The sequence below is a fragment of the Vipera ursinii genome, assembly GCF_947247035.1.
Source record: "Vipera ursinii genome assembly, chromosome: 15".
NCBI lineage: Eukaryota > Metazoa > Chordata > Lepidosauria > Squamata > Viperidae > Vipera > Vipera ursinii.
In genome coordinates this window covers 3568071-3584266 of record NC_139528.1, presented here as the reverse complement: position 1 = coordinate 3584266, position 16196 = coordinate 3568071, and the positions used below count along the sequence as shown (strand labels likewise).

General features: G+C 45.9%; 1 protein-coding gene across 2 annotated transcripts; it reads left to right on the top strand.

Annotated features, from left to right (window-relative positions):
* Nucleotides 1-6658: 6658 nt before the first annotated feature.
* LOC310647142 (uncharacterized protein) lies at nt 6659-15841 on the top strand. 2 transcript variants are annotated; one of them, XM_083374132.1, is made up of 12 exons: nt 6659-6687; nt 7220-7265; nt 8161-8213; nt 9078-9123; nt 9671-9714; nt 10200-10245; nt 11366-11406; nt 11842-11872; nt 12461-12524; nt 13912-14000; nt 14904-14957; nt 15542-15841. In XM_083374132.1, exons 1-12 carry the CDS (start codon nt 6662-6664, stop codon nt 15569-15571), a joined length of 570 nt encoding a protein of 189 aa, XP_083230258.1. In that variant the 5' UTR covers nt 6659-6661; the 3' UTR covers nt 15572-15841. The 2 variants fall into 2 exon arrangements, with proteins under 2 accessions (XP_083230258.1, XP_083230257.1); XM_083374131.1 differs by lacking the exon at nt 15542-15841 and having other exon boundaries at nt 14904-15448.
* Nucleotides 15842-16196: the final 355 nt, after the last annotated feature.

The following is a 16196-nucleotide window of genomic DNA, read 5'->3' as shown; positions in this document are numbered from 1 at the left end:
GTACTTGTACCTTTGGTTTGTAAAACCTTGGTGATTCTCTGGGCCGGCTCTCTCGACCTCTTCCGACCTTGCGCTGCTTCATTGGGTTGTTCTGTGCTCTGGTTGGTGTCAGCGTTGTTGTTGTGTCCAGTCACCGTGTCCTTTGGCAGCTTGCCTTCCTTTTGCAGCTAACTTTTTCCCAACATAATGGCTTCCTCCAGTGAATTCCCCCCACGCAACATAGCCAAAGCGAGCGAAACGCAGTTTTCTGATTTTGCCTTTTTTGTGACGTATCTCTATAAAAGCGACAGTGGAAGATTGGCATTTTCAGACTTCCGAAAGAGACGTCAGCTTTCTCAAGCAGAGTTGGCAGGAAACCCAATCAAGATGAGACTCTTGCAAAGTCTGAAAGTCCACTTCTTCCCCCACCTCTTTTTCAGCCAGAAAGACTAGGGGGGGTGGGGGTGTCCCTTCTGAGCTTCTTGCCTCAGCTACCGTAAGTAGTCCTCGATTTAGTGACAGTTGAAAATTACAATGGCACTGAAAAAAAAGTGACTTAAGGCCATGTTTCACACTGGATGGCTCTTGCGGCATCCCCGAGAATTTGGACGCTCGGCAATGGATTCCTATTTATGACGGTTGCAGCGTCCTGGGGTCACGTGATCCCCTTCTGCGACCCCCCCCTGACAAGCCGAGTCAGTGGGGAAGTCGGATTCGTTTTGCAACCGTGTAGCTAACTCAACAGCCGGCGCGATTCAACTTAATAAATGCTGCTAGAAAGGTGGTGAGAGGGGGCAAAACTCACTTAACAGAGGGATTCTGGGAGTTGAAGTCCACAAGTCTAAAGTTGCCGAGGTTGGAAACGCCTCTCCGATTTAACTGTTCCCTAAGCAGCATCTTTCATCCTTCTCCCAAGGTCTTTCCCGCGTACCATTACAGGATCTTTTCTGCACAATGGCTACTCAGCTTTCTCAGCCCCCTGAGGACCACCCCCCCACACAGCTTGCGCTTCTAAAATTTTACAGGGGGTGGGCCATCTCCACCTATTGTGCCTGTGGTAGCTGTGGGGTCTCTGCCAGGCTTCTGGAATTGAACGTCCTGGCAAATTGGCAGCGCTGCCACCCAGCCCAGCTCTGAGTGTTGATTTAGTCTCTATTTGCATGTTCTTCAATTCTGCACACACACACACACACACAGAGACAACCCTTTCCTCTCTTGGGTGTCAGGTTCAGGAGCACATCTACACAACAGGAACAAGGGGGGCGTTTCAGTCCTCAGTCCCTCTCCGCTTCTCCCCCAAGGAATTGTGGGTCATGTAGTTCCGAGAAGAAATGGGGAAATCGGTCTCTTTACGAAAGACGTCCAATACTCGGAGTAAAACAGGCTCATTAAACACCCATAGGTTTCATCCAGATAGTCCTCGGCTTACGACCATTTGCTTAGCAACCATTCAAAGTTGCACCCGCACCGAAAAGAGGAATTTATGGCCGGTCTCCACAGTTACAACCGTCACAGCATCTCCAAGGGTCATGTGAGTGTCCTTTTACGACCTTCCCTAATTGGCTTCTGACGAGGAAAGTCAGCGGGGGAAGTTGGAATCGCTTAACGAGCACACGATTCACTTAAGAACTGCAGTGATTTGCTTAAGAACAAACTTAAAATTGGGTGTGACTCGCTTAGTAACCAGCTCGCTAAGCAAAGGAAATTCTGGTCCCGATTGTAAGGTCGTGTGTTGAGGGCTACCTGTACCATTTTGTGGACTTGATAAAATTGTAGAGTGCCAGTATCTTCCGAGAGAGAGAGAGAAAGAAAGGAAAGAAAGAGAAAGAGGGAAAGAGAGAGAGAGAGAGAGAAAGAGAGAGATTACAAGGAGACAAACGTCATTTTCATTCCTGTCTTCCATCCTTCACTTCACAAATGTGCCTGTTCTTATCTTGTGTATTTTATCAAGTGGGGTTGTGATGAAAATTAAAGAAATTAAGACAACTCAACAACTACTCTGGCCTTTTGTGTCCTTTTGTGTCCAGCATCGCTTCCTTTACTCATTAAAAAATCAGACCAAATGGTGTCTTAATTCCATTTGCCTCCTCGTTTGCCTGATTTTGGAAAACTGGTTTCTATTTATTTATTTGCTTACTTTTATCCCGACTTATTATTCTCTTTATACATAACTGTTTGTTTGTTTTTTTTAAAAAAAATCTTGTCTTTAACAGAGTTTCAAATCCAGTGTGTCTCAGGGCTGTCAATTCTGAGATGCAGTGGTCAGAAAGAGGCTGGCTGGTTTCAATTGCATTCTGAAAGTGATGGCAGGTAGGGTGAAACTGACTAGATCCATTTGGATGAAATGGTCCTGTGAAATGGACTAGATCCAGTTCACAACATGATCCTCTGAAACTGACTTGATCCGGTTGGATGAAATAGCTCTGTGAAATTGGCTAGATCCAGTTCATGAAATGGTCCTGTGAAATTTTCTGGATCCAGTTGGATGGCTGGATGTGAAATTGACTAGATCCAATTTGTGAAATTGACTAGATCCAATTTGTGAAATTGACTAGATCCAATTCATGAAATGATCCTGTGAAATTTGACAAGATCCAGTTGGATGACATGGTCCTGTGAAATTGACTAGATCCAATTCAGGAAATGGTCCTGTGAAATTGACCAGATCCACTTGGATGAAATGGTCCTGTGAAATTGACTAGACCCAGTTCATGAAATGGTCCTGTGAAATAGACAAGATTGCTACGTGAATTGATCCTGTGAACCTGTCTTGATCCACTTGGATGAAATGTTATTGCTGTCATTCCTCCAGATGGAGAAAGTTGAACTCTGCAAATTTTCAAGCCGTCAAGGTTGGGAAACAGCCCATAAGGATTTCTAATGGTCCCGTGTTCTACTTAATAGATTTAGTAAAGATCTGAAAAGGGAGCAGAAGCCAGAAGAAAGACAGGAATGGAGAACCATTTCCCAGAAATGTACAAGATTCACTTTCCTCCAGAGAGGCGTTTTTTTGAACATTGATTAAAACATACAGCCGTAGATCAAAAGCCGTTTTGCAGAGAGATAATAAATACCCAACAGCCACCAAATGAACTCTGATTATTTAGACCTGTAACTCTCCTTCCTTGGGGCCTTTGGCTAAAATAATGCCACTCAAAGGACTGGCACACGAAGCATATTATTATTATTATTATTATTATTATTATTATTATTATTATTATTATTATTATTATTATTGTTGTTGTTGTTGTTGTTGTTGTTATTATTATTATTGTTGTTGTTGTTGTTGTTGTTGTTGTTGTTATTATTATTATTATTATTATTATTATTTCCAACACTGGAAGTTTTTAAGAAGAGACTGGACAGCCATTTGTCTGAAATGGTCTAGGGTTTCCTGCCTGAGCAGGGGGTTGGACTAGATGACCTCCAGGGTCCCTTCCAACATCATCATCATTATTAAATTACAAAACTCTTATTCATAAAACATGAAACTCAGTCAACTGAACACTCAAACGGACTGGCACTCATGGTTGACACGGGTTGCTGCCAGCATCCTAGGTATCAACCAGGTATCTCCTTAAAATGTAAGATGTTCTGAGTTTTTGTATTATTATCATCATCATCATCACCACCACCACCATGATCATTATTAAAATAACATTCAGTTGATGGGAAAGACAGCAGAATAGGAAGATTAAGAGAAAAAAAGGAAAGAGCCTTGGTGGAGCAGTGGGCTAATGCCTCCTTAAGTAACACCAGCTGCCTGCCATTAGTGCAGGTTCGAGTCCCACCAGGCTCAAGGTTGACTCAGCCTTCCATCCTTCCGAGGGAGGTAAAATGAGGACCCAGATTGTTGGGGGCAATTAAGCTGACTTTGTAATAATGCCACTTGGGGGTGTGTGTGAAAGCCCTAATAAGCAGGCATATACATAGAATGAAGGCTACTGCTAAGCTTGTAAGCCGCCCTGAGTCTTCGGAGAAGGGCGGGATATAAATGGAATTTTTTTAAAAAAAGGAAAGCCAGCCTCAGCAGAAGACGGAGAGATAAATGGAACTCCGGGTTCTGTGGATTTCTGTTGCCATGGGATTGAGAGAAAAACACTGTGTGTGGAATGGGTTATCTTATCGATTAGCTGCCCACCCCCTCAGCCTGACCTACTCCACGGGGGGGAGGGGAGGTGTCTCCCTTCGGGCAATTTCGAAATGGAAAAAGACAGGAGTAAATCAAATCTGCCGTCGACCTCCGATGGGATCAAAACCCAGGTAAGAGAGCAAATCCCATTATTCTGGGCTGCCCAAATCCAATTAACAAAATTAACAGAATAACAAAGTTGGAAGGGTCGTGAAACGTCTGCAAGAAAACAACCAAGCTCGGAGAGCACCAAGGACCCCACAGTTCTCCTCCTCCTCCTCCTCCTCCTCCTCCTCCTCCTCCTCCTCCTCCTCCTCCTCCTCCTCCTCCTCCTCCTCCTCCCCGCAAACCCCACTCCCTTCTAGCACTGATGATGTTCCCTAGTTGGGTCATGAAACGTCTGCAAGAAAACCACCCAGCTCAGAGAGCACCAAGGACCCCAGAATCATCCTCCTCCTCCTCCTCCCCGCAAACCCCCCTCCCTTCTAGCACTGATGATGTTCCCTAGTTGGGTCATGAAACGTCTGCAAGAATACAACCAAGCTCAGAGAGCACCAAGGACCCCACAGTCCTCTTCTTCCTTCTCCTCCTCCTCCTCCTCCTCCTCCTCCTCCTCCTCCTCCTCCTCCTCCCCGCAAACCCCACTCCCTTCTAGCACTGATGATGTTCCCTAGTTGGGTCATGAAACGTCTGCAAGAAAACCACCCAGCTCAGAGAGCACCAAGGACCCCACAATCCTCCTCCTCCTCCTCCTCCCCGCAAACCCCCCTCCCTTCTAGCACTGATGATGTTCCCTAGTTGGGTCATGAAACGTCTGCAAGAAAACAATCCAGGTCAGAGAGCACCAAGGACCCCAGAATCATCCTCCTCCTCCTCCTCCTCCCCGCAAACCCCACTCCCTTCTAGCCCTGATGATGTTCCCTAGTTGGGTCATGAAACGTCTGCAAGAATACAACCAAGCTCAGAGAGCACCAAGGACCCCACAATCCTCCTCCTCCTCCTCACAAACCCTATTCCCTTCTAGCCCTGATGACATTCCCTTAGTTGGGGCTCACGAAACATCTGCAAGGAAACCACCAGGCTCACAGACCACCCAGGACTCCTCATTTCAACCCCGAGCTGCCAACCTCCTTTCTTTCAAACCGAATGCGCTGGAGGTAACCCTGAGCCCTTCCCGTCTTGCAGGAGGCCGAAGAAGAGGCAAGCTTGAAGAAGGAAGTGGAGCTTTTCCTCCAGGAAGAACTAGATAAACTCTTGGCCGGAAACGAAACCCCCAAAGACGCCGAGCAACCGCCGCGGAAAACCAGCCAGGACTTCAAGGCTAGTGAGAAACCCAGGGGACATCCCAAGAGGACCAAGGTTGGTGTGGAGCAACCCACCAGGCTGAAGAGAACTGGGGTGGAGGAGGACCTCCTGACCTTGCTGGAGGAACCGTGGGACCTTCCCAAGGAGCCAACCGCGGGCGAGTTGGAGAATCAGTGGGACAATTTATCCATGTTGGACGAATCGATGCTGGAGCTGAAGCCCAAGGAGAAAGAGGAAGGTCCTTCAAGGCCAGAGGAAGTGGCCAAGATCTCAGCAGAGCAGGAGGAGGAACGTAGCTTACGGTGAGTAGAAGGAAATGGGAATTGTTGAGGTGGAGGAGGAGACGGAGCGGGGTGGGGGGAGAAACGCAGGTAGTCCTCGACTTACAACGATTCATTTAGCGACTGTTCGGATTTGCCACAGAAAAAAGGGGACCCATGAGCCCTTTTCACACTTACGACCCAGGGTCACCCGATCAAAATTGGGACGCTCGGCAACTGACATGTACTTATGACGGTTGTAGCGTCCCGGGGTGGGGGTGTCATGCGATTTCCCCTTTGCGACTTTCTGGCAAGCAAAGTTCAATGGGGGGAAAGCCAGATTCACTTAACGACCGGGTTGCCGACTTCTCAACTGCGGTGATTCACAGTTTTGTTTTTCCTCTGCTATGCTGTTCTTCCAGGTCCATGCGAAGCAACATCGGGACACTCTTTGAGCATAAAATTGAGGTAAAAGGGGAAAAGGAGGGAGGGAGGGAGGAGAAGAAATAGTGATGGATGGATGGATGGATGGAAGGAAAAGAAAGAGAAAGGGATGAAAGGAGGGGAAAAATAAGGGCAAGGAAGGGAGGGTGGGAGGAAGGAAGAGAAAGAGAGAGAGAAAAAAAGAAAAAAAGAAAAAAGAGAAAGAAGGAAGGAAGGAAGGAAGGGGGATGAAGGAAGGAAGGGATGAAGGAAGGAAGGAAGGAAGGAAGGAAGAAAGGGATGAAGGAAGGAAGGAAGGAAGGAAGGAAACAGAAAAATGAAAGGAAGGAAAAACAGGATGGGATGGGTTGGAGAGGGAAAAAGGAGAGGGGAGGGGAGGAGAGGAAAGGAGATGAGAGGGGAGGGGAGGAGAGGAGAGGGAAGAGGGGAGGAGAGAGGGGAAGGGAAGGAAGGGGAGGGCCACAGATTCTTGCAAATGACTTTTTCCCCCCCCCAGCATTTGCAGAACCTGAAGGACACTATCCAGAGGAAAAGCATAACTATGCTGCCACTTGGTTATTTCAGCAAGTAAGTTCCTCCTTGTTTCCTCCACAGCCCGGGAGGAGCGTTTTTTGTGACGGACTTAACAAGTGCGGTGATTCGCTTAAGCGACCGTAGCAAGAAAGGTGGTAAAACGGGGCGCGACTCCCTTGGCAAATGTCTTCCCTTCGCGGCATGAAGCACAATGCAGGTGGCCCTCGGCTCACGGCCACGGCGGAGCCCAAAGGTGGTCGTAAGTCGGGGACCGCCTGTATCGCGCAAGCTACTTCAGCAGCCTCTCTCCTTTTGCTCTGCGGGAGGAAAAGAGCCGAAGAAGGAACCTTGAATTTCTTATCAAGAGAAATCGGATTTTCTGCTTGGCAGGGATGGTTTCCTTTCCCGCTTCTGGCCATTAATTCATCCGACTGCGGCGCCCTTGAATCGCTGCCCACCCCACGCCCAGGCCCAACCAAGAGAAGCTGGACAGCTCTGGCGGGAGGTCGGAGGAAAAGAGGGAATTAAAATAAATAAATTAATTAATTGCATTAATTGACCCGGAGACTTTCTCTCTCGTTTCAAGGTTGTCCAAACGCTTCAGCAGGAGCGCGGGTGCTGAAAAAGAAGAGGTGGGTCCCAGAATTGCTTGATTGTAACCTTCAGTTCGTTTTTTAACAGGGTGCCTCCTCCTCCTCCTCCTCCTCCTTGTCTTCTTTCTCTTCCTCTTCACCACTTTTTTTTCTCTTTCTCTTCTCCACTTTTCCTCCACTCTTACACTTTCTTCTACTTTTCGTTCTCCTCTTCCTCCTTTCTTCCCTCCTTCCTCTCCACCTTCTTCGTCTTCCCTTCCTCTCCTCATCCATCTTTCCTTCTTCTCCTTCTCCTTCTTCTCTTTCCTCCTCCTCCTCCTCCTCTCATCCGCCATCTCTTCTCCTTCTCCTTCCCATTCTCCTCCTCCTCCTCCTCCGCCATCCCTTCTCCTCCTCTTCCTCCACCCCTCCTTCTCCTTCTCTTTCTCCTCCTCCTCCTCTTACATCTCTTCCTCTTCACCACTTTTTTTCTCTTTCTCTTCTCCACTTTTCCTCCCCTCTTGCACTTTCTTCTACTTTTCGTTCTCCTCTTCCTCCTTTTTCCCCTCCTTCCTCTCCACCTTCCTCGTCTTCTCTTCCTCTCCTCATCCATCTTTCCTTCTTCTTCTGCTTCTTCTTCTCCTCCTTCTCCTTCCTCCTCTCATCTGCCATCTTTTCTCCTTCTCCTCCTCCGCCATCCCTTCTCCTCCTCTTCCTCCTCCTCCTCCTCCTGAAACTCTCTGTGCACCACTGTCGCAAACTGAACTCAGAACCAGAACCTTGGAGGACCAGCCAAGCCCATCTGAACCTGCAGTGGGGGAGGGAGGGGGGGGAACAGTCCAGCCCCTCTGGATGCTTAACTTAGACCCTCCGCGGTGGGCAATTTGGGGTCCCAGATGGCCAGGTGGGAGAAGAGCAGAGAACCATCCCTTTTCAGTGTCCCATTCCATTGCAGCAAACCTTTGAGGATGCGGAGTCACAAGATCAGCCCCGGGACTGGATGCTACGGTAGGGAACTGCTTGACCAAGGGGTGTGCTCGGATTTTCATCCGGAAAAAGCGTCCCCGTGCAACTTTCATTCTTCCCTGGGAATACGACGATGGCTGTGGGGGTTCTCTGATGGGAGGGGGCTTCCTCAGCCTTTCCCCAAACTCTTTTCACTGGAATCACTGGCAGTCCTCGGCTTACAACAGTTCATTTAAGGACCGTTCAGAGTTACAAGGGCCCTGAGAAAAGAGGCTTACGGCCGTTTTTCACCACTTGCGACCGTCGCAGCCTCCCCTCTGGTCGCGTGATCAAACTTCAGACACTTGGCGACTGACTCGTATTTAGGACGGTCGCCGTGGCCCGGGGTCACGTGATCCCCCCCCTTTTGCGACCATCTGACAAGCAAAGTCAATAGGAAATCTGGATTCACTTCACAGCCGGTGTCACTAACTTCACCACTGCAGGGAAAGACGTTTTTGTTTGTACAAGCCGGCCTAGCCTGATGGGGGATTGGTGGGGTTTTTTATTTTTGTATTCTTAATTTTATCTTTGGGGTTTTATAATTGTATATCAATTGTTTTAAAATTGGGCAATTATTTAATTTCCTTTTACTATTTGTATTTTGTATTTTACTCTTGCCCTGTGAACCGCCCTGAGTCCTCAGGGAGAAGGGCGGTATAGAAATATTATTAAATTAAATTAAATTAAATTAAAATGGGGCAATATTCGCGAAACGAATGTCTTAGTCACATAAATTCTGGGCTCAATTTGGGGTTCATAACTCAAGGACGACCTGTAAAAGGGCTTTGAAATGACCAGATGTACATTTTTTGCCTCGTGCCGAAAACGAACTGTTAAAACTTTTCTTTGTTTTTCTCTTAAAAGATTTATGAAGAAGTCGAAACCCAAAAGGATTGTTGGCTTCCGCACAGTAAGATGTGATCTATCTATCTATCTATCTATCTATCTATCTATCTATCTATCTATCTATCTATCTATCATCTATCTATCTATCTATCTATCTATCTATCTATCTATCTATCTATCTATCTATCTATCTATCTATCTACCTACCTACCTACCTACCTACCTACCTATCTATCTATCTATCTATCTATCTATCTATCTATCTATCTATCTATCTATCTATCTATTTTTGGGTATAATTATTTTTGATTTCTGGAAACTTCCCAGACAGTGGAATTCTATTCCTAAATCTCTTATATTGCTATTCACATGGGGGTTATATGGGACTGAGCTGTTCTCAAGGACACTTCTGCCTGGGGGTGATGGTTACTGTAGTCCAGGAGAACAACAGATTAGGGGAAAGCTGACTTAGCATAAGTGAGTTTCCTAGCAGGAGGGGGAACAAAAGGAATGGGTTTTGGGGTGCTTTGCCTTTCTGATCTGCCCTTCTTACATCTATGGTGTGTGTATGTGTGTGTCTTTGTGTGTGTGTGTGTCTTTGTATTTTGTAGAAATCCTTGAAGAAATCGCAGCTGGAAAGAGACCAGGTGACAGAGTATGTCCTCTCTGAAAGAAAAAAAAAACCCAAGATGGATCACCATTCCCTCCCCTTTGAAAAAGCAAAAATAAAACTTAAGAAAAGTTTATTTTTAAACAAAGCCAGGAATTCACCGACAGGGCCTGGAACCTCCACTTAATGGTGCAGACCAAACAGAAAATTGGTAAATTTCCCCAGCCAGCAAGCTATAAGACAGCTGGACTTCAACTCCCAGAATCCCCCCAGCCAGCATGCTGACTGGGGAATTCTGGGAGGTGAAGCCCACCCATCTTAAAGTGGCTATTGTTGAGAAGCGTTGTTTTAACTGGTACTACTCGGTGTCTTTCTGACTCACTTTTTTTACTCTTGCGAACCGGTTCAGTAACTTCAGTATATATATTTTTTTAAAAAATGGGCAGAGAAAACTTTTCACTCTAGGTTAAAAAAACAAACAAAACAGCTTTCCCCAGCTACTTTGATCCAACTTTTTTTTTTCTTCCAAGTTTGTCTAAAATCTTCAGCGAGGACTTCTTCAGGAGCCAAGATCAGGTAGGTTTTGCTGGTGGCGGGCATTATTTGCTTTACTATTTGTTTATTAATCTCTTACTATTCCATTCCGTTTTCCCGGAGATTTTGTTGATCAGCAAAAGGGAAAGCAATGTTTAATTTTGGACACAGCCCTCTGTGTATTCTCAGTTTCTTCTTAAATTTCTGATACTCTGGGAGGGGCAGTCAAACCACAAGAACTAGAATGAATCCAGTTACGGCCACAACCAAGCCCCAAATTTTTGTTGCTAAGTGAGACACTGGCTTTGTCGGAAGGTCCAAAAGGGGATCAGGTGACCCCAGGACGCCGTGACCGTCATAAATACGAATCCGTTGCCCGAGCGTCGACCGTCATAAATACGAATCCGTTGCCGAGTTTTGATCACGTGGCCGTGAGGATGCTACGACGGTCGTACGTGTGAAAAACGGTCACAGGTCGCTTTCTCAGGGCCGTTGTAACTTTGAACGGTCGCTAAATGAACTACGTTAAGTAGAGGACTGTCTGTATTCAGTTACCCCTTTTCTGGGTTCACGCTAACCAAGCCAATTAAGACAGTTCTCGACTTACGACCGTTCCGTTCGGTGACCATCCCAGTTTTTTAGCGGTGCTAAAAAAAAAAAAATAGGCACTCCCAAATGATCCTCACACTCACAGGACCGTCGTTTGCTCGCTTGCGACAGCCGCAAAGTCCTAGACTTAGAGAGTGACGCAATTGTGATCTTCCTAGCTGACTTCCAACCCCCCCCAATTCTGTGCAGAAGCTGGCAGGGAAGGTCAAAAGGTTGGGCTCTCGCTTAATGACCACAGGGGGGGATTCACATAACGACCACGGCCAAAAAAAAAATAGTCGTAACACCAAATGCGGCCGCTGAACAACCGCACCGCTTAAATGGTTTTTTCCGCTCTCTCTTGCGGTTTTAAACGGAGGACTGCACGCCGCCAAAATATTTCGGACTTCCGGTCCTGCATTTTGCAGACTCTCCTCCCCAAAATCCCTTGCGAGGTGCAAAACTGGTCGATGCAGGAAGAGATGGGGGGGGGGAGAGAAGAAGCTGGATGTCCCCCCCCCAGAACGAGGGGCCGAGGGAAGGGGTCCTTCTCATCTGTCTGGTGTTCTTGCAGAGGTGCTCTGAAGATATTCTTGATGAAGATATTTCCCCAAGGTACACACAAGGTTTCTCCAAACAGCCTTCTCGCGTGGGTGGGTGACAGAAATTGGGGTTGGGAGGGAGGGAGGGAGGGAAAGAGGGAGAAGAAACTGCCCGTCCTGGTTTGTTCTGACCAGCAGATTCAACAAAGTGAATGAACGACCTCCGTTAATTAGGAAACGGAATGGTTCCGCTTACAAGCCAGAACCAAGGAGAAGTTTCCTGACAATCAGGACGATGAACCAGTGGAACGCCTTGCCACCAGAAACGGTGGCTGCTCCATCACTAGTCAGGCATTTGTCTGGAATGGGGCAGGAGGGTCTTCTGCTGGAGCAAGGGGTTGGACTAGAAGACCTCCCAGGTCCCTTCCAGCTTCTATTATTCTGTTAATCTGTTTTCCCGTTAGCTAAGGGATCGCTTTAATTTTGTCTTCTGTTCTCTTTCTACCAGTCCGGAGGATTTTCCACAGCAAAATGAAGAGGTAGGAAAAGTGCCAGCCCCCACCACCGAGTGTGTGTGTGTGTGTGTGTGTGTGTATGTGTGTGTGTGAAAGAGAGAGAGAGAGAGAGTGTGTGTGTTTTGGCTCAACATGCTGTTCGGTTGTCTCAGACCTTTTTGTGAAACTCTCAGCAGAATTTGCAAAAATCATCTCTCCGAAATTATCTCTCTTCTTTGACTCCTGCTTGCGCAAATCAATGATTGTACAGATAGTCCTCGTTCAGTGACCGTTGGCCGTTACAACGGGGGTGATAATGGAACTTTTCCACCGGTCCTTTGTTAAGGACCTGGGCCTGTCTGTGGAGCTGAAGTCAGGCTGCAAGCACGGTCGAGGTTTCGCTTAGCAGCTGCTTCGCTTAATAACCAAGTGATCAGTTCCTATAAATAAGGACTAGCTTTATCTTACCACTGGGCCTTCTTTTTACAACTGCATTTCGATTTTCCGAGCCTTGAAGGTCTCCCCCCAGTACCCTGTGCCTTACCCTTACAGTATATATACAAAATATTTTTTAAAAAATTTCTTTCTTAATCCTTTTTTCTACCTCTTTCCTTATTTCCTTGTTTCTCCTAGGAGTTGAAACAAACTCCGGAGGAGGCTAAGAAACAGGAGGATGAGTCTATTTCTTCCTCCCCAGGTAACAGAAATATCTGCGAACAAATGCGGGAGAATTTAAAATATCCCTGAAATTGTTGCTGGCGCAATTACAAGTTAGCCCTTCATTTGCAACACCTCGTTTAATGACGGCTCCGGAAAAAGTGACTTACGACCGTTTTCATACTCACGACCATTGCAGCCTCTCTGTGGTCACGTGATCAAAATTTTAGACGCTTGGCCACTGACTCATACTTACGACGGTCGCAGAGTCCCAGGCTCCCTTTTGCGACCTACTGATAAGCAAAGTCAGTGGGAAAGCCAGATTCACTTAACAACTCTGCTACTAACTTAACAACTGCCGTGATCCCCTTAACAACTCTGGTCAGAAAGGTCATAAAACGGGGGAGGAATTCCTAATTATCTTGCTTAGCAACAGAAATTTTGCGCTCAGATGTGGTCGTAAGTCGAGGACCGCCTGAATTGGCTTCTCAGCTAATTCCCAGCTAATTTTGGACAGCCATCTCTCAGAAATTGTACAAGGTCTCCTGCTTGAGCAGCAGGTTGGACTAGATGATCTCCAAGGTCCCTTCCAACTGTGTTATTCTATTCTATTCTATTCTATTCTATTCTATTCTATTCTATTCTATTCTATTCTATTCTATTCTATTCTATTCTATTCTATTCTATTCTATTCTTATTTCTTATCGTATCGTATCCTATTCTATTCTATTCTTATTGTATCGTATCGTATCGTATCATATCGTATCCTATTCTACTCTATTCTGAGTCCTTCAGGAGAAGGGCGGTATACAAATTAAATTATTAAATTAAATTATTAAATTAAATTATTCTATTCTGTTCTGTTCTATTCTATTCTATTCTCCAGATCTCAAAGCAGATCTGCTCCTTGCAGCTTCCACAAAGGTGTGAAGTCACCAACAATCCGGCATCCAAAAATTTAGAACGATCAAATTCCCTTTTGTCCTTAGCTTTCGGCCGCCAGCCCCTCCTTCTTCCCTCGCTTCTGTGCCCGTCTGCCAATTGCACACGTAATCTCTCGAGACATCTAATACAGGCAGACAATCCCAAGGCGGAGAGAGCCGGTTGATTGCAAATTGGCTCACTTCTTGCACTCAACGTAATGCGCTGGAGACTTCCAAGCGCTGTTCCACCTGGAAGGGCTTGCGGCCTGCATTCCGGTAAGCCTTCCCAGGTGAAACAAACCGGAGACACGATTAACAGAATTTTGCAAGCCTAAAAGTGCATCCGTTTGTGGCTGTAAGTCAAGGACTGTCTGCACGATTCCCCATTAAAATCCGTGGATGCCTTACGCCCATTTTACAGAAGGGACCACCTTAGCCTTCCAAGGGTAGTGAATCCTTTAACTTGCTTAGCTTTTCTCCTCCTTCTCCCTGTCTCCTCTCCAGATGTTCCTAGTTCTTCGTGGCGCATGGGACAGGGAATCAGTCACAGACAAACGGGCCACTCACGGGAGTTTCCAGAGACAGTTTTTAAGGTGACTGTGAACCGGGAATTTTATATCTATATCTATATCTATAGATATAAAATCTCATTGGGGATTTCTCTCCAGCTGGAAGGACCTTAGCTATTTTTTATTTATAATAGTTTAGATTCAAGGTGTTTCTCCACCTTGGCAAGTTTTAACGTAGACTGCAATTCCCAGAATCCTCCAGGAAGCATCTTTTAAGGTGGATAGATTTTAGCCCCCAGAATTCCCCTGCCAGCTTGCTTTAAGATGGGTGGACTTCCACTCCCAGAATCCCCCAGCCAGCATACTTTAAGTATTGTATTCTTGGGCATAATTATTTAATTCTTTTTAATCTCTTTTTTTAACTTTTGTATTTACATTTTGATATTTATTGCCCTGTACACCGCCCTGAGTCCTTCGGGAGAAGGGCGGTATAAAAATTTAATAAATAAATAAATAAATAAGATGGGTGGACTTCCACTCCCAGAATCCCCCAGCCAGCGAGCTTTAAGATGGGTGGACTTCCACTCCCAGAATTCTCCATCCAGTCTGCCTGGCTAGGGAATTGTGGGAGTTGAAGTCCACACACCAAGGTTGAAAAACCCTGGTCTAGCTGATGCTTCATCTGCCTGGTGACTTTATTTGGCAGTTGATCGGATGGCTTGGCTGTGTCTTACCTCGAATTGTGCTAATTTCTTTTTGGGTTACTTATTTTTTATTTTCAATGCCCCCCCACCGCAAAAAAAAAACCCAACTATGGCATATTGGGTATTTTGAAAAGGTCAGATAGGTGAGCGTAGTGAGTTAAGAAGGAAAAGTGGTGGATTTAACCGGACAGGGAAGGTGATGAATTGGGGTGCTTCGGGAAGAATTTTTTGCAAATAACAAAATTAGCCTTCCTTCATTTGTTTTTCTTTTACTTTTTTCTAGGACAAAGGGTATAAGCAGAAATTTGCAAAACATGAGCGGGACTCTAAAGTGGCGGTGAGTTTTTTTGGTGTCCTCCTGATTTATACTTTCCGCATCTCCTCTTGGTGACCTTTCCTATCCCCGTGCCTGATTCAATCGAAAGGGTCCTCCAGAACCATAGAGTTTCCTTCCTCTCTGCTTTCTTTCTTTCTTTCTTTCTTTCTTTCTTTCTTTCTTTCTTTCTTTCTTTCTTTCTTTCTTTCTTTCTTTCTTTCTTTCTTTCTTTCTTTCTTTCTTTCTTTCTTTCCTAATTTTACCCGTAGCGCAATCAACCCAGCTTTGGATTACGGCTGGGCTTGGAATATTAACGGCGGCCATTCCTTTTGCAAATCCGATGCAGCCGTTCAGGGCACTCGTCCTTTCCCTGCAAAATACAGCTCCTGGGAAACACCAGAGTGCCCATCAGCGATCTGAAATTTGCAGAATTCGGAGTGCCCATTTAGGAGAAAGGTTGGGATTTTAAGCTTGTCCAAACTTGGGTGACGTTACTAACCTCACCACAGGTGTCTGCGGAGGAATAAGGGGTCAAAATGTAGAACTGGCTTTGATCCAAGGGTGAGGGCTGCCATTTTGACTTTTTTGACCCTTCCCCCTCTCAGGTGCCTTTGCCTCTGCAAGAACTTGACTGATGGAGGAAGAAGTGTTGGCCATCTTAAAGGCGACGCTGCTGGGTGAGTTGACGAAATGCGCGAATCTTTATTAGCCAAAAGCAGAGATTGAAGATACAACTGAAAAGCTGGGGTGAGGGGTCCCCCGACTTAGCACCGTTCATTTCGTGTCCATCCAAAGTTACCACAGCACTGAAAAAAGTGACTTACAGCTGGTTCTCCACTTACAACCGGTCCTTCAATTACAACCGGTCCTTGAATTCCAACCGGTTCTCAACTTACAACCAGTCCTTGAATTACAACCTGTCCTTGAATTATAACCGGTTCTTAACTTACAACCTGTCCTTGAATTACAACTGGTCCTTGAATTACAACCAGTCTTTAAATTACAACCGGTCCTTAAATTACAACCGGTCCTTCAGTTATAACCGGTCCTTGAATTACAACCGGTTCTCAACTTACAACTGGTCCTTGAATTATAACCGGTCCTTGAATTGTAACCGGTTCTTAACTTACAACCGGTCTTTGAATTACAATCGGTCCTTGAATTACAACCGGTCTTTAAATTACAACCAGTCCTTAAATTACAACTGGTCCTTGAATTACAACCGGTCCTTGAATTACAACCAGTTTTCAATTTACAACC